General features: G+C 57.0%; 6 protein-coding genes and 1 non-coding gene across 7 annotated transcripts; 2 read left to right on the top strand and 5 right to left on the bottom strand.

Annotated features, from left to right (window-relative positions):
- Positions 1-481: 481 nt before the first annotated feature.
- SPSK_09148 (tlg2-vesicle protein of) lies at positions 482-1,993 on the top strand (the record flags this gene model as incomplete). Its single annotated transcript, XM_016735727.1, has 1 exon — positions 482-1,993. One exon carries the CDS (start codon positions 482-484, stop codon positions 1,991-1,993), a length of 1,512 nt encoding a protein of 503 aa, XP_016588419.1.
- A 688-nt stretch (positions 1,994-2,681) lies between these two features.
- SPSK_08706 (uncharacterized protein) lies at positions 2,682-4,888 on the bottom strand (the record flags this gene model as incomplete). Its single annotated transcript, XM_016735294.1, has 2 exons — positions 2,682-4,529; positions 4,766-4,888. The coding sequence occupies 2 exons, from the start codon at positions 4,886-4,888 to the stop codon at positions 2,682-2,684; spliced, it is 1,971 nt and encodes a 656-aa protein (XP_016588418.1).
- A 1,355-nt stretch (positions 4,889-6,243) lies between these two features.
- On the top strand, positions 6,244-7,902 carry SPSK_09043 (proline iminopeptidase; the record flags this gene model as incomplete). Its single annotated transcript, XM_016735624.1, has 2 exons — positions 6,244-6,334; positions 6,407-7,902. The coding sequence occupies 2 exons, from the start codon at positions 6,244-6,246 to the stop codon at positions 7,900-7,902; spliced, it is 1,587 nt and encodes a 528-aa protein (XP_016588417.1).
- Positions 7,903-8,127: 225 nt separating this feature from the next.
- SPSK_10878 (esterase) lies at positions 8,128-9,879 on the bottom strand (the record flags this gene model as incomplete). The annotated part of the gene is made up of 1 exon (XM_016737128.1): positions 8,128-9,879. The coding sequence occupies one exon, from the start codon at positions 9,877-9,879 to the stop codon at positions 8,128-8,130; it is 1,752 nt and encodes a 583-aa protein (XP_016588416.1).
- A 1,146-nt stretch (positions 9,880-11,025) lies between these two features.
- On the bottom strand, positions 11,026-11,121 carry SPSK_11256. Its single transcript has one exon. It is a non-coding gene; the product is annotated as a tRNA-Ala (tRNA).
- Positions 11,122-11,716: 595 nt separating this feature from the next.
- SPSK_08549 (ccch zinc finger DNA-binding protein) lies at positions 11,717-14,362 on the bottom strand (the record flags this gene model as incomplete). Its single annotated transcript, XM_016735142.1, has 1 exon — positions 11,717-14,362. The coding sequence occupies one exon, from the start codon at positions 14,360-14,362 to the stop codon at positions 11,717-11,719; it is 2,646 nt and encodes an 881-aa protein (XP_016588415.1).
- Positions 14,363-17,242: 2,880 nt separating this feature from the next.
- On the bottom strand, positions 17,243-18,502 carry SPSK_09332 (glucosamine-6-phosphate deaminase; the record flags this gene model as incomplete). Its single annotated transcript, XM_016735906.1, has 1 exon — positions 17,243-18,502. The coding sequence occupies one exon, from the start codon at positions 18,500-18,502 to the stop codon at positions 17,243-17,245; it is 1,260 nt and encodes a 419-aa protein (XP_016588414.1).
- Positions 18,503-20,335: the final 1,833 nt, after the last annotated feature.

Below are 20,335 nucleotides of genomic sequence, written 5' to 3'. Positions count from 1 at the left end.
GCTCTAAAATAGCGTCCCTAAAACGTGCCGCGGCGCCCGTAGTAGCCGCGCTGTTGGGTGGCATTGGCTCTTGCTGACACGCACTTTCCTTGTGCCCCTTCCTTCGATCCTTCCCTTGCTCAGCCGCCCTGGCTGTCTGTCTGACACTAGAGAAACACGTCTGCGGCAGGAGCGAACATCGTCGAATCCTCCTCCTCTCGACTTTCTTTTTTCTTCTGTCGTTTACATCGATAAACGAACCGCTCTCCTTCGTCTCGACCGCTTCACATGGCGAATTGATGCTTTTTGTCTCGGACAGTGAGCCTCCTTTTCACTGTCGCGCCCTTCCCCCCGTTTCGGCGCACCTCTGCGCCAACCACGCATCTCCACATACCTCAAGAGGGTACCCCGGCTCGTCCGGAAAGCTTCACTCGACTTTTCCCTTTTTGTTTCGACTCTCCTCCCTGTTTCGGGCCGCACCTCCGTCTCCCATTTCCTGGTCATGGCCGACGACCACGCGCCGGTCTCTGCTGCCGCCGCCGTCCCGCTGGCTCCCTCTCCCAACGGTTCCCGCTCACCGTCCCCCCGAGTCCCCGCCAGCATGAACATCAAGACCTCCGGCTCCCCCAGGTCGGCCTCGACCTCGCCCGCGCCGCAGCCGGCATGGGCCCTTCGTCCCGACAATACCGGCGGCAGCACGGGCCACAGCAGCCCGCAGCACTCGCACTTCTCCATCAACCGTGCCAACTCGCACCGCAGCCGCAGCTCCTTTGGTAGTGGTGGTGGCAGTGGTGGCGGTGGTGGCGGTGATGGCAGAAGCAGCCGGAGAAACACCGGCCGCTCCTCCTTTTCTAGAAGTGCAGGAGCGCGCCGGCGACGTGGCCCCGCCGGCATCCGCGGTGCCATCGCCACTGCGTCGTCCACCGCCGGCTCGCTCTGGCGCTGGGCCAACGCGTCGGCCAACCACGCGCTCGCCTTTTACATCCGCCTCTCCATCCTGCACCGCATCTTGTTCGTGGCCTTTGGCGCCGTCAGCCTTGCTCTGGGCATTCTCATGCTCGTCTACAGCCACCGCATCTTTTCCGCTCTGGGGCCCATGGCCAAGGGCTGGCACGACCTGACCGGCGGCTGGGTCCTGGTGTGGCTGCTCATCTTCATCACGGGCTTCCCGCCCATCATCGGCTACAGCACCGCCTGCACCCTCGCCGGTGTGGTGTATGGCTTCCCCGGCGGCTGGCCCATTGCCGCCTCCGCCAATGTCATCGGCAGCCTCGCCGCCTTTGTTGCCAGCCGCACCGTGCTCAGCGGCTACGTCGACCGTCTCGTCGGCACCAACCACCGCTTTGTCGCCCTCAGCCAGGTCCTGCGCCGCGACGGCATCTGGGTGCTGGCCGCGGTCCGCTTCTGCCCGCTGCCCTACAGCCTGAGCAACGGCTTCTTGGCCACCATCCCCAGCATCACCCCGCTCAACTTTGCCATCAGCACCGCCATTGCGAGCCCCAAGCTGCTGGTCCACGTCTTCATCGGCAGCCGGCTCGCCAAACTGGCCGAGGACGGCGACAACATGTCCGCCGGCGCCAAGGCCTTCAACTACATCAGCATGGCCGTCTTTGGCCTGATTGGCGTCGGCGTCGGCCTCTTTATCTTCCGCCGCACCATGGCCCGCGCCGCCGAGATTGCCGCGGAGGAGGGACTGGCCGAAGAGGGCCGTGTCGGTGGTGCTGCTGCTTCGCGCCGCGCCGCCGGAGTCTACGCCGACACCGGCAGCGGCAGCGCCGACGGCTTTGACTACGACGACAACGCACCGCTGATGGACCCCGAAGACGCCGACGTTGCCGCCCTCATGGACGACGACGACATTTCCCTCTGGGCCGCCGACCACTTTGCCGACGGCGACGGCGGCGACGACCATGACGCCGGCAGCACGGCGCCCGGCGGCCACAGCCGAACCCCGTCCTACCACGACGAGAGCGACGGCGAAATCGGTGAGCGACCGCCGGCGGGGAAGCGGTAGTAGTGCCGTGCCGGGGACGAGTGTTTGTTGTGTAATACATGGCTGTCCCCTACCATTCTTCTTTTGCATACCTTTTGCTGGGTACTTGGCATCGCCATCTACGTATCTATTTCTTACCTTGTTTTGTTCTTTGTATTTCGGCGTTTTGTCTTGGGTCGACGATTGCTTGCATCCTTTGGTGCTTTTCTCTGTATAATTTACGTCAGGCACGCACATATACAATAGACAAGAAACAGAAACAAACATGAATTTTGTTTCTGTCGTTCACTTCGTTTTGAGAGTAGCCATAATTTTATGGGAAATAGGAGCAAAGGCTATCTGGCTTTGCCCCTTGAATAATATTGTATCAGACAATTTGAGTAACGAGGCTGCTCGGGCAAGCATGGTGATGAAACCTCTAAAAATAAAAATATAAAAACCAAGACTCGATGCCGTAGCATGGTCATAAACTCCTTCAATAAAACAGACGCGCCGAAAATAATAATGCAAACATAGCCAAAACATGAAGACGCCAACGCTAAGTAAACAGAGATGACAAAACGAAAGAAAAGAAAAGAAAAGGGGAAAGCTTCCAAACGAGCAGGTATCGTTGCACATGAATCATGGGGTGAAAACATTACAAAATAGGATAGAAGGCTGTATAGAAAAAGACAAGAGGACAGTAGGGTTCGTGACGGGTACACACCATCTACCGTCCCTGGCCCTGCCCCTGTCCCTGAGGGTTGTGGTACATTTGCAAGAACTGCGCCGCTTGCTCCATCGGGTATCCGATGAACACCGGGCCAGTGAAGAGCATCTGCGGGACGGGGCCAGCCATGTTCTTTCCGTCGGTGTTGCCTTGGGCAGCCGTCTGCGGTGGAAGGTTGACAAACGCAGGTTGGGTGAAGGTCTGCGGAGTGGCTTGCGGAGGCTTCATCGGCGAGAATGGTCGATCGGTCTGGACCGTCTTATCGGGTTTATCACTGACACGGGGCGTCGTCTCAGCCGGTGTCTCGACCGCCCCATCTGCCTCCCTCTCGTCAGGTTCCACAGGAACATGGCCGGGTGGTGGTGAGATCCCCAGGCCAAACTTGCTTTGGTCAAATGGGCACTTGCGTTCTGGCTGGGGTTTGCTGGGAGAAACAGGAGGTGCACGGTTTGTCAGAGGCGCACGAACAGGACTCGGCATACGAACAGGGGCCGCCGGCGGTGACAGCGGTGGCTGTGCGGCTGCATCCAATGGCATCGACGAGACCGGAACGGCAATACCCCACGGCCGGCTCGGTGACTCGCCGAGACGCACCTCCTTGAGCGGCCGGTCAAAGTGACTCTCCCGCTCCGGTTCCGTGTTATCGCCACCGCTGCCACTGGATTCGCGGCCACCACTATATGCCGTACTGCGACGCCAACCTCGGGCGTCGGCACTTTGGCCATCGTCGTGACCATGACGGTCACCGCTGTTGTCAAAGTCGTCGTCTTCAGCGTCTTCGCTGCTGGCAGACACGCCGTTCGCCCACGTCTTGACGCGTTCGTGGGAGTCTTTATGGAGCTTGGCGCGGTCGACCACTTCGCCCTCTTCACGCTCGTCGACACCCAGAACGGCACCACCGCTGAGAGTACCGCCCTCGGCACCAGCAAGACCCGGCTCCGCCGAAGCCAGCATCGGCTGGTGAAACTGGCCGAGACCCGAAATCATGTTGACAAGATTGCCGTACTTGGCATCCATCTTGCGAATCTGCTCCTCGTTCTTGTTGTAGCGCTTCAGGCAGATGGCGTGGCTGCGCGGCAGCTGGTGCTTGTGCGTCTCCACGTAGTGCGCAACCTCTTCCGGCGAGTGCTGGTCGAGGAAACGGATCGGGCACCGCGGCGCGCCGCCGTTCGATGTTCCCCCGTGCTGGGATGCACTCTCGTCGGCCAGCGCGGCACAGATTGGATCCTCGACTGGGGGACTGGCCGCTTCGCCGCTCGCGGCGCCGCCTCCGTGGGCAGACTGGGTGCCAGGCGGTCCCGCTGCTGCCGCAATGTCGGCCGTATCGGCATCGTTGTGATCGAGATCTACATCGAGACCGCCAGCCTCTGCACTGCTGCCACCGCCAGTGATGTGCAGCTGTTGGTTCTCCTGTTCGAGTTGCTGTTGCTGCCGCAGCAGCTGTTGCCGCCGCTTGATGGCCGAAAAGGGGCAGTCGAGGACGCCCTTTTTGCCCTCCACCGTAAAGTCCTGCTCCATCATGATGGACATGGTCGTAATGGCGGTGCCCGACGAAGCTTCTTTGCTCGAGCCGCCGCCGCCACCGCCACTGTGGCCGTGCCCGCCGCCGCCAATGCTTCCGTCGGTGGTGCGCGAATGTTCAGTCAGTTGCTGGGCAGCACGCCGGCCGTCCCGGATCAACAGAGCAATCTGGTGCTGGCTGCAGCCGGCCTGTTGTCCGCGCTTGGGCAGCGGGACATAGGAACTGGGAATGGGAGGTTTGTGGTCGTCGGGTGGGATTTGCAGGTTGGCAAGGGTCTCGGACACCTCGGGGGCAGTCGGGGCATACTTGTCGGCGAGCTGTTGGTACTGCAGCCTGTTAGCTTGCATGTGGAGTCAAGGGTAGGAGAGGATGCAGGGTGTGTGTTGTAGAAGAGGGCAGAGACATGTTTCGTTCAGAAAGTGGTAAAAGTTTTCTATCGTGACCGCCGAAGCGGTTCAAGATCTAGAGCTAATAACTTCTCATCATGGAAGAAACAGGGAGACACATTGCCGCCGGTGCCACACGTGTTGTACAGAGTGGGAAACACAACAAAGGGACTCACCTGCTCGGCGGCAAACCGCAGCTTGTGCTCGAGAATGGTCTTGCGATCAATCAGATTCTGCACCTCATCTGCGAGGGCGCAGAACGACTCGACCAGAGTCTGGGTGTCGCCTTGACGGCTCATCCCATTGGCAAGTGCCGTCAATCGTACTGGAAAGAGAGAAGGCTTGGTCGAAGAAGGCCGGCGGGAAGATAATCGAGATGGTAGAAATAGTGAAAATTTCTGCGTTAAGGTGGAGATGCCGAAATGAGTTGGTGCGCGAGAAAGAACGGTGAAGCGTGAATGAGCCGATTAGATAATACAGCCGCGTTTGAACCGTGACGAAATGGAAAGGAACAGAGGGTGAAGCGTAAAAGAGGAGGTAGGAGCGAAGGAGATGGGGAAAGTGACGGAAATGGCGAGATGACGAGTTGATGTGGTGAGGAGATGACGGAAAACAGAAAGGGCAGGCGCGGGAAAGGCTCGAAAGGCAAGCGTAATCGGAAAGGGCAGAAGACCAGCCAAGGCCCCCCAAAGCCAATTAATAATGTCTGTTCACATGGAGCAATAAGGTGTGTTAATGGCCCCTCTTCAGGCCTCTTTAGGCCTCTTTAGGCCTCTTCAGGCACTCTTCAGGCCTAACTTGATGGCTCTCACGGGGACATTCCAAGGGCGGTCCACCAGCCGAATGGTCCTGCCAGAACAGCTGCAAATTCGTTTATCTTATCGCAAGGATCACACCCGGGTGTCAAGACGTTCCTGCCCATTTCGTCTCTTTCCCCAAGTAGCCAGCTACTCGCTTGGCGTCGGTCCAACGAATGGGATCTACCACATCGCCTGCCAGATAGAGGGAGAAAGAGTGGCGGTTCAAGCCTTCATCCATTGTACCTTCCCCTCACCAACACCTTCCAGTTTGGGAGATCCAGTCGGCCGCAAAATCTGTAATAAAAGGGCAGGAGCAAAGCTGCAAAATAAATAAACAGGAGCATTGTCGTCAGACCCATCTTCGTATGTCGTACGCAGTACACAACTCCTTTGCTGCCACGGCTTTGGAATCACCAACGGTTTGCCATCTTGTCTCCTTGTCTACTGCCCAGGCTGGATCACGAGCGCAGGCCCACCTATCCGCCGACATCGCGTTGAATCGAGCTAACTGGGCCAAAGCAGCCAGTTGTGGCCCAACACACACCCACTAACTAAGCTGCCAATAGCTCGGATCTCTGAATCTCTGCATGGCTCAGCAGAGCTCCAGAAACACCGTTGCATTATTTGCTCCTTGCTGAACTCGATACTTTCCATACATAGTATCAAGTCCAGATCCGAACGGGCGGACTCGATCAACCGCGACCCAACCTGATCCCAAATCCAGTCACGCAACCTCGGCCAAAACTGGTATCATCAAGCCTCAGGTCCCCGTCCTCACTTTGCTTTGACCTCAGGCAACGGAGAGCCACAGCAAACCGCTGGGGTTAGACCCGAGCGCCGAAGCGGACGCCGCGATGTCAATGGTGGGGACGTCTCGGCTGCTGCGGCAGGCAATCCAGCCCGGCCCAGCAGCGCTCGTCAGCGGCCTTCTCCACCGTCTACCTTGTGCGTTTGTCGCTCTGTCTCTCAGTCTCAACTGAAGTCAATGCCATACATAACTAACGCACGGTTTTGCAGCCCAGCTCTTGGTGGCGGAGCTCTACTTTGACGTACCGCTCGACTACAGCGACCCCCACGGCGAGAAGCTCCGGCTGTTTGCGCGGGCCGCGTTTCGCTACGAGAAGCCGATAGTGCCGACATTTCCGTTCAGCGAAGGCGGCAGCACGAGCAACGGCGGGGTGGGCACGGCGATCAGCAACAACACGCCCAAGGTGTACAAGGACAGCCTGCAGGAGCTCCGGGACTTGTTTACCAAACCATGGCTGGTGTACCTCGAGGGTGGGCCCGGCTCGGGCAACCGGGAGCCGCAGGACTATGCGTTCACGCGGACGATGCTCTCGCGCGGGTACCAGCTGCTGTTCCTCGACTACCGCGGCACGGGCATGAGCTCGGCCATCTGTGCCGAAACGCTGAAGCGGCGAGGCGGCCCGGACGCGCAGGCGGCGTACCTGCGCAAGTTCCGGGCAGACAGCATTGTGCGGGACCTGGAGGCGGTGCGCAAGTGCCTGACGGAGGACCAGCCGGCGTCGAAAAAGCGGTGGTCGCTTCTGGGCCAGTCATTTGGCGGGTTTGTGAGCCTGACGTACCTGTCGTTCTACAGCGACGGGCTGCGCGAGGTCTTTCTGACGGGCGGCATGGCGCCGCTGGGCAAAACGGCCGACGACGTGTACCGGGCGACATACCGCAAGGCGGTGGAACGCAACCGGGCGTACTTTGGCAAGTTCCCCGAGGACGCGGACGCACTGCAGCGCATCTCGCAACACCTGTACAGCCAGCCCGACCACCGTCTGCCGCTGCCGAGCGGCGGCTTCCTGACGTTCAAGCGGGTGCTGACGTTTGGGTACATGTTTGGGTTCCACGGCGGCGTGGACGCGACGCACACGCTGCTGCTGCGGATGCGGCACGACATTGAGCGCGTGGGCGTCCTGACGCGCCCGACCCTGGTGCAGGTGGAGCAGTTCTTCCCACTGGACGTGATGCCGCTCTATGCGATCCTGCACGAGCCCATCTACTGTTTCAAGAAGGGCGTGTCGTCGCGGTGGGCGGCGCAGCGGGTGGGCGTGGGCGCCGGAACAGATCTCGTGTCCCAGGGCGACGAGGAGACGAAGCACGAGTTCCCGCAGTTCAGCTGGCTCGCGGATGACGTGGTGGCGCCGGAGAGGCAGCAGATTGGCAACTCGATCCTGCTAAGCAGCGAGATGATCTACCCGTTCATGTTCGACACGTACCCCGAGCTCATGGAGATGAAGGAGGCGGCGGAGCTGGTGGCGGCGTACGACGACTGGGAGGAGCTGTACGACGAGGACCAGCTGAAGATGAACCGGGTGCCCGTGTACGCGGCCACCTTTATCGACGACCTGTATGTGGACTACGGTATAGCCAAGGAGACGGCCGGCAAGATTCGCAACATCAAGGTGTACGAGACGAACGGGCTGTACCACAACGCGATCCGGGCGCGGACGGACGAGGTCCTGACGCAGCTGTTTCGTCTGCGGGACGACACGATGGACTAGAGGGTGCTGCTAGAGCTGTCCTGGTGAGCTTGGGCTGCTTTGGCTGTCTTTGGTTTTGCTGTCCAGTTAGACGGTGACCATGTTGCGAAGCGAAGATTTATTTTCTTTTGATATAGATGTTTGTCGCGTTTGCGGGCATTGGATCTTTGCGGACATTGTTGTCTATGTTGATGAAAATATCTAATATGAATACGACATTGTTGTTGCCTGGCATGCGAGATCCCTTCAGATAGATACCCGCGGCGCGATGCTTAGCCAAAAGTCGCATCGCGTCTGCAGTTGCGCAAGGCTCCACGTAGCAAAGCCGTCGGCTGTGATGGCCCATTCCTCGCCTGCTGTTGTATCGTGCAGTCCAGGAACAGACGAGGCCGTCAACTTGTTTGCGTTCGGGTCGCCTGTCGCAAAGAACGAGGCCAGAGCGCCGGCGTAACTGTTGTAGTGCAATGGGTCTGTCTTCTGGGCCTTGTCGACCGTGTTCCACCAGTACGTGTCGCTGGCGTGTTTGGCCGGAGATATGGAGTACTCGGCGAGCCAGCTTGTTGCGGCCAACGTCGTCATCCAGTACGCCGGACACGCCAGAGTGACGTCACGATATACGAGGCCGGCGCGGCCAAAGGGGTTGCCATCCGAGTAGGCCCGATCCGCTCCGCCGCCGTCCTCGACATCGCCCGTCAACGGATAGAGTCGGCCGACCTGGGCCACGTCGTCTGCGTTCAGGGTCGGCAGGTATCGCAGCAGCCACGTGTGGAACTGGCGCCCGTCGTCGTCCGCCGTCGCATTTGCGGCGCGTTTCGGGAACAGCCAGGTCGGCACGAAATTCTCGCCTTCGTGCGTGTTGTATGTGGCAAAGCCAGCGCGCAGGGTGCCGGCGCCGGCGCTGGCGCCACGCCCGCCCTGCTGTTGCGTCCTCGTCAGCGACGACAAGGGCTGCCGCAAAAATGTATCGTCCAGGACCGGCGCCCACGCATACGATGACGTCGCCGTGGCGTCGCGGTCGGCCGTGATGGCAAGGCTGGCCGTGCGGAGAGCCTGGACATCCACGGCTTTGAGGCAGGCAAGTGTGTCGCTGCCAGCCCGCGCACTCGTGTCATTCTTGTCATCCTCGCACCCCACGCGCCGCACGAGGTCGTCGTAGAGCGCCTGCGGCTCTGGCGCGTCGTACCGGTATGTCTTGGGCCAGTAGGGGCTGCTGGCCATGGCGCGGTGGAACAGCGGCGGCGCCGTCTCGTTGCCGCTGGCGGCGGACGACGAGCGTCGTGATGAGGCCACCACCTGCGCCAGGACGCCGCCGCCACCGGCGCTCTGGCCCCAGATGCTCACGCTGCCCGCATCGCCGCCAAACGCATGGATGTACCGCTGCACCCAGCGCAGCGCCGCCTGCTGGTCGAGCAAGCCCGCATTGGTGTCGGAGCCCGCGTCGGCGCCGACGTCGCGGCCGGCCAGAAAGCCAAACGCATTGGTCCGGTAGTTGGGGTACACAAACAGCACATTGTTTGCCTCCGAGACGTTGAGCACGGGATACGCCGCCGGCGGCAATCCCAGCGCGGCCGACCCTCGAATGAACCCGCCGCCGAAAAAAACAACGACCACCGGCCGCAGCCGGTTGGCACGCCGCTCGGCCGTCGTCCAAGGCCGGCCGTACACGCCCAGATACAGGCAGTCCTCGTCGCCGCTGGCCTCGCGCTGCGGGCACATGGGAAACGGCCGGCTGGCATTGTGCAGCGCAGGAGAGGCCGACGGACGGAGCGGTGGCAACGGCTGCGGCGCCCGAAAGCGGTTCCGGCCCACAGGCGGTGCCGCAAAGGGCACCGTCGTCCAGTGGGTGATGTTGTACTCGTCCGAGTAGGCGCCGCGAAAGCTGCCATAGTCGAGGTCGGCGTCGACGACAATGTCTTTGGGGTTGAGGCGTGGCGATGCTGCTGCCACTGCGAGGAGCAGCAAAGCGAGTACCCAGACCAGATTGGCTGCCTTTGCCATTTTGACAATCGGACAATGTCTTGGTGTCCATAAGGGCAACACGACAGTGTGCCATGCTCCTCTCGCCATTGCGCGATAAAGCAAGCCTCCCGACGTACCACTATCAATGTGTCTCAATTTCCAGTGCCGTTTGGGTGCGGCGGCCGGCCTGGCAATATCCCTCGATGGCTAAAGTGTGTGTAGACGTCCAACGATATTAGGCATGGTTTAATCAAGAGAGTTGTTGCGAGACCATTGTCAGTTCAATATTATTTTTATTATTATTCGCCTTTCTCGGCCACTTGCTGGCTAGTTGTCAGCTAACTAGATTTATTTACATTTTTATTTTATCTATATTTCTGCTGGGTTGTCAAATCGGTTTATTTTCCATTTCCTCTTCCTTTTCTTTGCATTTTCTTTGCATTTTCTCTTCTTTTCTTTTCTTTTTTTTCCTAAAATATCTTATTATTTCCATTTTACGTTGTTTTGGGGGGGAAATAAATAAAAAAATAAAAATAAAGAAGCCTAATGATCGTACAATGCTACAACTAGAAGAGATTATAGGTTCATTGTTGCTTTGTTTTTTGTTATGGACTTAGGAAACAGGAAGCAGCATTGCACACCGACGCGATCCTGGTGTATTGTTAGACTTATATATCAGTAGCAAGACAAAACGGATAACGCACGTCACAATCTATCGGCAAAAGAGTTCCTCGTCGATGCAGAAATACCTTCCAGGAGATAATTCAAAGGTGAAACGAAACCTTACGGACTTTGGCATCAAAGAACTTGATCCTTCCGAAGGCTAATTTTAATAGCAAACCAAATACGCAGTATAACGTAGTAAACATCGTGACAAATGGTGCTCCCATCGGCTGCCCGGTTTCCACAACTAGAGGTATACAAAAAACCAAGAGATCTAGTATTTTCAGAGCTCGCAAGTATAGCGTATTCCTGCCTCAGTACGTCCTCTTCCTGTCATTCGTCTCGTACGTTCCCTCTGGATAGGTCGCGATTGCAGTTTTTGTTGCCCCCTCCGCAAGAGACGGCTCGAAAACACGCCAGAGTTTTAAGTCGAATGTTTTAAACTAGAGTTGTAGACGCAAAATGAAGCATATATGGACCTGCAGGGTTTTTAAGTGTCTAAAAAAGAAAGACAAAAAAATTTGGACAATCAGGGACTCGAACCCTGGACCTCCCGCAGGTTGACATAGCGATGTTGCTCATGCTAAGCGGGCGCTATACCACCTAAGCCAATTGCCCGGTTCTTGACCGGTTATTTGTCGTTGAAAGAATTGGCTCCAAAAATTAATTAAGTACGAGCGTGCCTTGCACTCGAGTCTGAGACTTATATGCTTGCACGCCACCATCCTGCACTTTTCACGACTAACTTGTCGCATTGAAGACTAGGGTATCTCGTGCCGAAAAGGTAGCTACTGTACTGCGCGTTGTAGAATACACGGTAAGGTGGCGGCGGTGGTAGTGACAGTGGCTGCGGCGATGGTGCTTTTGAAAAGGACGGTAAGACACTTGCTCGGCGGCGCGGCGATGACAATGATGAGCCCGTGGACAGTAGCAAACTGGGAGTGATTACGGGATGATGCACTAGTCTTTTTTTAAAATAAATAAATAAAGGATTAGTAAAAATCGACTTGGGCTTTGCAGACACAGGGCTTCCATATGTTTAATGTAAATTTTTCGTATTCATTATGGCGTCAGCTTCTGTCCCCAGGGGCCTCTTCAAAATCCTATCTAGAATCGTAACAAGACGGCCACCAATATCAAGATATCAAGATATCCCAGTTTATCACATACGCTCTCATATCCTGCGCCACGTCTAGCCTACTACGCCCTTCGCCTACCGCACAGCTTTGCCGCCTTTCGGTACCTCCTTAGCTGCGACCGACGAGTCCCGCACCAGCAGCTTCACTTTGCCGTCGCCAATCTCGACGCCTTGAGACAAGATGTCGACATTTCCTACGACGGTCGTGCTCGTCGACACCTTGGACGGCGGCGCCGTCGGCCGGGACCCCAGCGACTTGTCCCAGCTGCGCGCATCAATGCCCAGGATGCCGCCCATGTTGTTGCGGTCGCTCGGCACAGAGAACTCGCGATAAGCGTAACGCCACTCGTTGAGAAAGTTGCGCACGGCCTTGCCGACCTTGTCTTTGCCGTTCTTGCTGTGGTGGCCCGTGCCCGTAATGGCATAGACGGGCTTGGTCTCGCTGCCATTGTCGAGCAGCACGCGCTCCAGGTACTCGACGGCTTCTTCGGGGTGCAGGCCGTGCAGATCCACGTAGATTTCCGACGACGGCGTGTTGAACCGGTTGCGCTCCTCGTAGAGCTCGCGAGCGGCCTCGCGGTGTGCTTTGCGCATCAAGTCGTTTTCGCTCTGGCCGCGCAGGCTCAGTGCTTTGGCGGCGCGCGCGTCGTTGCGGTTCCATGCTTGTGCGGCGCTACAGTATGTCAGTAAGGGTCCGACGGGTAGTGAGGGGGGGGAAGGGGAAGGGGAAACCCACCTCTGCAAAAACTTGTTGCGCAATCCACCGTGCTTAATGGCTTCCTGGCGTGCTTTGAGATAGGCTTTGTTGGCCCTGTCGCCCGTCTCGAGCCAGGGAATGTGCTTGGGCGTCGGGATCGCCTGAGCGGCCGCACTGGTCTCGCCGTTGCGCATATTGGCCATGCTGCCGTTGCGGCCCAGCTTGCGAATGGTCGCGGGTCGTGGCAACGAGGCTTCGGGCGTCGGCGAGGGTGACATCTTAACAATGTCCGCGAGCGAGCTCGGTGTAAATGGTGCGCTTGCACCCGAGCCAATGGCGGTGCCGTCTTTGTGGCCTTGGCCGCCACGTTTGCCGTGGTGTTTCTTGCCGCTCACGGCTCGGGCAGAGGATGCGGCCGACCCAAGCGTCGGGAACGCTTCGGTGTCGTCGATGGAAGGCGCCGCTTGGTTGCTGCTGCTGTTATTGTTGCTATTGTTATTGTTGTGACCGTGGTGTCCGCCTTCATGTTGGCGATGCATCTGGTGTCGGCTGCTGGGGCGCGACCGGGGTCGCGAGATTCCGTCGCCTAGGCCACCTGCACCGCTAAAGCCGGGTAGCTTGAAACCTGGGGGCGGCGTGAGGCCGACAGCAGGATACGATCCCGACGCCGCGAAGAGGGACAGATGCTCGGGCGTGGAAGGCTGCGGCTGGAGGACGGGGAACGCGCTATAGTCGTGGACGCTGGGCTGCGATGGCGGCGTGCTCGTGCCGTCCACGTTCAGGCGGGTAATGAGATGTGCCGGGTCATGTGAGAAGACGCAGGTGTTACCAGCGAGGCAGTTCCCAGCAACCCAGTATTTGCAGATGTGGTTGCTCAGATCATGGCTGAAACGGCAGTCGGCGCGAAGGCACTGGCCCGTCGACAAGAAGAACTTGCATAAGATGCCAGACTTCTGGTCGGCGGGTGTGCTTGGGCGCGCGTCAGGGGTCATGGACTTGCCAATGAGCACGCCGCCCGAAGAGTCGTCCATGGACGATGCAATGGAGGTCGGCGCGGGCGGGACTGGCGCGCCGCCCGATCCTAGGGCCGACAGAGAAAATGAGGCGGCATCTTGCGGCTGTTGTGGTTCTTGCGGCTCTTGCGGATTTTGCTGCTGCTGTCGCTGCTGCTGCTGCTGCTCCATAATCGCCGTAATGGTCGCGCCAAGATCGTAGCCGTGCATGGCCAGGGCGGCGTCGATCTCGTCGTCGGTGCGCGACGGACCCAAGATGGAGCGAAGCATGTCGTAGGGCGTCATGTCCACCTGCTGCGAGGACAGGGATGACAAGGAGAACTCGGGCGCGGCCGCGTTGAGACCACTCGAGGAAGAAGGCGTTGCCGTTCCGGAGGCAAAGCCGCTGCCCGTATAGCTTCCAGGACCGCCGCCAAAACCGGTACCACTGCCACCTCCCAGTGACGAGGTAACACTGACGGCATCATCGCTGACCAGCCAGTCGACATTGTCTGTCTGCTGAGCGTCGCCAAAGATTTCAGCGGCAGGTGTGTGATCGCTGGCAAACTCGTAGGCGTTGAGGCTGGGGCTGTGGGGGATGACAGGGGTCGCAAAACCGAGACGGGGCGAGGGTCGGGGAGAGCCGAAGGGTGAGGCGGCGGTGGATTTGTTGTTGCGAGTAAACGACGGCGGGAAGGAAGCGCCTTGGATGGATGCCGGGACGAAGCCTGGGGGCACGAGGGGGCTCACCCCGAGACGCGGCGAGCCGGAAAGTGGGGTGTTGGAGCCGCGCCAAGAGGCGGGCGAGGGCCGGCGCAGAATGGTCTGGCGGATGGGCGGCGGCGATGTGGCAGTCCCGCCGCCCTCGCGATATCGCCAGACAGCATCTAATACTGCGTTTTCGAGGGATTGGCCCTGGAGAGTCGTGGCCTTCTTCAAAAGGGACTCGAGGCGGTCGATCTTGTCCTCTTCCTCGAGAGAGGCGTCCTGGAGGATGGGGAGGCAGATGTCGTAGGTCTCGTCGGACACCATGATGGAAGGGTGAGTGTCGTGAGTGTGTATTATCGGAGATGCGTGGCTTGAAATTCAGGGTATCTTGATTGATCGTTGTCTCGTGTTGGGTATCGTTGGGAGTCGCGTCGTGTGATGGCCACGGTGTTCGTACGGAGGAAATAAGTCGCAGCGATGCGCACGCTGGAGGTTCGCCTAGAGGCGTTTTCCGAACTTTGACGCGTTTCTTTTTCTTTTTTATCGCTTCGCTAGTATGTACAGTACAGGAAATCGCACAAGTAAAGACAAGAAGGACGGAGGCGGAGCCAGAGGTATGAGTCGAGGTCGAAGTGGTCTCCGGCAGCTTGGACGCTCAGATTTTACCGGCAGTCAATGACGAATAGGACAAGGTGACAAAGTCATCGAAAGAGCGAAATGGACGGCAGCTTCGGCGTTGTTGGCTCGTTGCATATTGGACAAGGAGAAGCAGAGTTTGGAGGGAGAGGAGGAAAAGGGGGAAGCGAGAAGGGGAACGAAAGTCTGAGAAAACAGCTGAAATGAGGAGATGGGGATGTGAGAGAGTGGGAGAAGGCTGGAGCTAGCGACGGATGTGAGAAGGCGTTAAGATGGTAGCAGATAAAAGTGGAGAAACAGAGGTCTGGATGGTGGGGAGGGAGGAGATGAACGGGAAGCACGAGTAAGGGGGCAGTAGGCTTACAGTGAAGCCAAAACATACAGAAAGCGAGAAAGATGGCGAGATGACAAAGTCGCGATGCGAGGGTTTTGGGTGGCTGGATATGGAACAAAAGGAAAAAAGGAGCAGATAGCCGGCAGGGGTTCGCGAGAAAGTGTGGCTGAACGTGAAGCACGAGGATCGCGGGCGATATAGGCGAACTGGGGCTCGTCGGGAAGACGGAAAGCCGAGACGTGACGAGGGAAAACGAGTCCAGGAAAAGGGAAGATGCCACCAGAATGTGGCGATGGCGACAGATTGGAAGGAGAAGGAGGACAACAAAGATAATGACAGAATGTGAGGCAGGAGCGTACGACGTTCAGAAGGAAACTGCGGCACCTTGGACGTGATACTTCCAGATGGTAAGGAAGGACCCGTTTAAGGTAAGGGACTGGCGCAACAAGCTGCTACGGCAGCATCGCTGTAAATCAGTGGCTGAACCAGCGCGTAGACCAGCTGGGCGGACAGCGGGAGAGCGACAGAATAGCGCACGATCTGCCTGACAAGGAAAAGAGCTCGAGAGGAAGCGGCGGCAAAAGTTTATGGGGGAGTCGCTTGCCTGTATTACATCAGAAAACAGGTGGCGACGGGTGGTTTCTCGGCGGCCATAGGTGGTGAGAAGGGCGGTCGGTGCCCAATCGCATGCTGCAGTGTCCCGTATTTTCAGCAGGGCGGCAGCCAAGCTTGGACTTTTTTGGCGCTAAAGGGCATCCATACCCCCGTCCCACGCGGCCTCGCCACTGATTGGACAGCAGATGCAGCCGTATGTTGTCTTGGAAAGGGATTGTCTCGGTCAACAAAAGTTCGTGATTCGTGGTCATGCATAACTGTCGGGCATGGTATCAGCGGCGCCGAGTTGTACCGGTGAGCTGGCTCGAGGTATGTGAAGACGGGCCTGGCATCGTCGACATGTCTTTATCTCCAGGACTAACTTCTGGGCTGAACATCAACATCCAGTGAAGACTGGCTGAATTTATGAACATGCTAGATGGCGATAATCCACATCTGACGAAGAAATGATGTGCTACACGAGAACGGGCAGAGGAGCTTACAATTGCAATATGACTATAAAGGGGATATTTGGTGTTCCCTCACCTTGTGTACTTTCTCGTGTCGAGTAAATCTAACAATCGCCCGTCTGTTACGCCTGAGACGAATCTCACGATGAGTGATTTATATCTGCTCTCTCTCTTCTCTCTCTTTATCTATTTCTTTGTCATCGGGATCTATCGCGGAGATCCTCTTTAGGATATTCCTTTGAGACTACTGGCACCGTCGCACGGCAAGTTGAATATCTTCTTAATATTGAGTGAGTAGTCTATTTCTGTCTACATGTCGCCTCCCGGGCTTTGACATTTGTTATTCTCTCTAACGAGGCCGGTACATGTCCAAATGGGCATCACTTTGTGGAAGCTATAGACGGAGATTCGGATCAGCCAAAGGGTACACAGATGGACTAGAACTACCACCGTGACCACAACCGGCTCTATCCAGGTCTAAGAGGCCCATATTTGATCTCTTCGTGGTGGTGGTCGATGAAAAGACTATCCAGGTCTAAGAGGCCCATATTTGATCTCTTCGTGGTGGTGGTCGATGAAAAGACCGGTCCGTGTTTTGTCAGGGCAAGGCAAACCGCATTTGCGTGGCGATTACCCTCAAGTATTAACGGTCCTTTCAGCGCAGGGCATATATCAGCACTCTCTCCGCCGAGGACTCATTAGTATCCTAGCTACACTGAAAAAGAGAAAGGGATATTTGTTGACACGAACCGAAGGACGTATGTTCATTTGAATTTTTAGTATTTATCGGGTGTTCAGTGGTATCAATACATATGTCTGGGCGACAGAGATTGTTCTAAAACGTCTTCGTTTTGGCTTTGTTCCTTGTAGTTTTGTTTTATTTTTAAATTTTGGCTAATCGTCAACACAGAAAAGGCAAGGCAATGTATGCAATCTTAGCAGAGTAGAAATAAAAAGAACAAAAATGAATAGAAAACTCATGCAAGCAAGACGCATGGGGAGAGTAAAGTAACGCGTTTTAAAAACCAGAAACAGCAGTCAATGGTAAGCGGCGGTAGTGTGCCGATGATAATGAAGAAGGCGACGAAAGTGCAAAACTCCAGAAAACCACCGAAAAAAAGAATACTTTAAGCAAAAGATCAAGCGAGACAATCTATACGCGGCAGCCGCTTATGCGCTGACACGGCCAAAGCTCTTTTGCTGCTGCTGCTCCGGCGTCGGGGTCAGGCGGCGGCGGTAAACGGGGACCACGCCCAGGCTGCCGCTGCCAGCAGCGGTTGCACCCTTAGGCACCGGGATGCGGTCGCCCATCCGGTCGGGCACCAGGTCCAAGTCCGAATCAACGTCGCCACCGCCGGGCGTAGCGTTGGCGGCTGCCGCCGCCGCGTTCAGGCCAATCTTAGAGGACATCGTGGGCGAGGCATCCGGCGTGTCGGGTGCGCCATGCACCAGGATAAAGCTCGGCGTCGGCTTGATAGGCGAGGGGATAACAAGCGGGGTGGTGGTGCCCGGGGTGGTGGTGCCCGAGGCGGTCGCCACGCTGGGCACGGACGTGTTGATTTTCATGTTGCCGTTGGCGTCCGACCGAGCATCGGGCCGCACCCGCAGGCGCGTCGGCAGAGCTTGCTCAAAGCCCTGCGTCCGCGCCACCTGCTCAATCGACTTGAAATATTTGACCGTCTTGACGCGCAGCTCAAGCGTGGCGTCCTCGTCGCAGACCACCATGGGGTGCGGGTGCAGCTGCAGGCTCGAGAGCGTCCACATATGGTTGATGCCCTCCTCGATGCACTTTTGCAGCGCCAGCGCCTTGCGGGGGCCCAGCACAATCGCCACCACCTCACGGGCGTCCAGCACCGTCTGCACACCGACGGTCAGCGCACACCGCGGCACGGCATCGACGTCACCGCCGAAGAAGCGGCTGTTGACCCGGATGGTGTCGTAGGCCAGCGTCTTGACGCGTGTGCGGCTGACCAGGCTGGAGCCGGGCTCGTTGAAGGCAATGTGGCCATCCTCGCCAATGCCGGCCAAGAACAGGTCGATGCCGCCGCAGTCGCGGATGGTCTGTTCGTACCTGGCGCACTCGGCCTCGAGGTCCGGTGCATTGCCGTTCAGCAGGTGCACGTTTTCCGGGCGGATGTCGACGTGGCTGAAGAAGTTGGTCCACATGAAGGTGTGGTAGCTCTCGGGGTGGTCACGGGAGAGACCGACGTACTCGTCCATGTTAAAGGTGATGACATGGGCAAACGAGACGCGGTGCTGCTTGTACGCCTCAACAAGACGGGCATAGACATTGAGAGGGCTGCTGCCAGTGGGCAGACCGAGGACAAAGGGGTGCTCGGCCGTGGGGGCAAATGTGCGGATGCGGTCGACGATGTAGTTGGCCACGAAGCCGCTGGCCTGGTCCTCGTCGTCGCGGATGATGAGACGCATATTGACGGGCTGTCTGTGGGTGTGTGGGTTTGAGCGTGTTTGAATGGGAGTGGGAGCTGGTTAAAAGAGTGGCAGCCTGGTAAAATGGATAAGCTTGATCCTCGATGACGTTGGTGATGGAAGATGATAAACTGGTTCAAGAGAGATGATCACAAGCACAGGAGAGGTAATGGAAGTCTATTGGCTTTTGGGTATCTAAATAATACAAACAAGAGAACAAGATAACAAGAAAGAACAAAAATAAGAGAGAGGGAAAGAAGAAAGGAGGAGAAAATAGAAGGAGAGGCGAACGAAAGGGAGGGAGAAAAGGCAGTGAAGATAAGGGAAAGAGCGACTGGAGTAGCAGGTAACGCGTCACTCCGTACCTTCCAGAAGGACCATTCCGATACAACAAGAAGAGAACATATCGAAAAAAAATGGCAAGTGGCACTATGACAGCACCAAAGGACCCAGTGTTACCGCCGGTCGTTCCTTCTCCCCAGGTCTCCGCAAGATGTGTGAACAAAGGGCACGTTGGGTGTAGGAAGGTGCAAAGCGCACCAGACCACGAGGAAGGCGCCGGACAAGTGATGGTTTCTACTCGGTCACCCGCCCGATCGGCCACTCGCCCCTTCCTCTCGTGGCGAAAGTTACACTATTTTTTAAAGCCCTCTCGTTCCTAACCTCCCAGCCTCCGTACTCCGTAGTCACCGGTTTCTTGACTGGCGTCCTACCGTTTCGCCCTTGCTTTGGCAGTTACTGGTTCTGTCCGAACGCTCCATTACGACATGGTCACCAGCGCTATCCAACTTTTTCTCCAATGACCGGCCATCCTGCACTTACACGGACACACGCCCCTCCCCGATGCCTGTCGCTTTCGTGCTCACACTTGTCACCTGTTTGGAGCACTTACACGCAGGCCACAGGCGGTTACGCCGTACGGTGTTCTTCTGCCCCATGCCATGCCTCGTTACGCTCTGTTCCGCTTTGATGCGTCCTCTCCACAAGAAATGTCACCGGCCATCTGTTGTGTAGTGTTGCCTCTTTTGTCTTTTGTCTTTTTTATTTTTATTTTCTCTTTTTTTCTCTTTTTTTGCTCTTTTTTTCTTCGTTCATGGTTTTTCTCTTTGTGTCGTCGCCGGTGCTTACACAGCTGTTCGGCAACTCTGGGACTAACGTTCGGTGCTTTTGATATGCAATCTTTCGAATACATGTACTGGCACGCACCGCCGTTTCTGGAGTCAAATACGCCTTTGCTCTCCCTGAATCTCGCGATTCGACGAGCCAGACCGTGGCAGTTGGAAATGGGACCTTGACCCATCAGATTTGTCTGTTGCGGACGTGCCACCACGAAAGTTCCAGAATGCCTCTTGAAAAGCGTCGGAGAAGGAGACGCCTTGCAAGATGGAACGTTGTTAGTGGTGCTCCTCTCATGTTCATTGGTTCATTGGGTCGTTGTAAAGAAGGCCGCCAAAAAAATCCAGTGTGAAAGAACAGTTTTGTGGAGCCTCGTCACCATCAGGACGGTGGCCACGGACGCTAACCCAGCAAGAATTGGACTGAGACCGTGCGGACGGAGATCATGCGCACTGTAAGCCACCCACTCCGACAGGGCTACTTTCTCCGTAATACAAAACTCCGTAACGAACAGTTCACACTCCGAATATGAATAAACTGTGACATGTCTCCCCGACCGTCGGCGACAGCTTACTACTAGTGGAAGAGAGAAAAAGTGGATTGGAAGCAACGTCGATTTGTTCTGTTCACCTTGTTGTGCTCCGGATGACGTACACACGCTCTCTGCAGGCCATGTGGAAGAGCACAGAGCCACAATGTGATGCACGTGCCCAAGTC

Source organism: Sporothrix schenckii (assembly GCF_000961545.1).
Source record: "Sporothrix schenckii 1099-18 chromosome Unknown Cont44, whole genome shotgun sequence".
Taxonomy (NCBI): domain Eukaryota; kingdom Fungi; phylum Ascomycota; class Sordariomycetes; order Ophiostomatales; family Ophiostomataceae; genus Sporothrix; species Sporothrix schenckii.
This window is presented reverse-complemented; position numbering and strand designations above follow the sequence as displayed.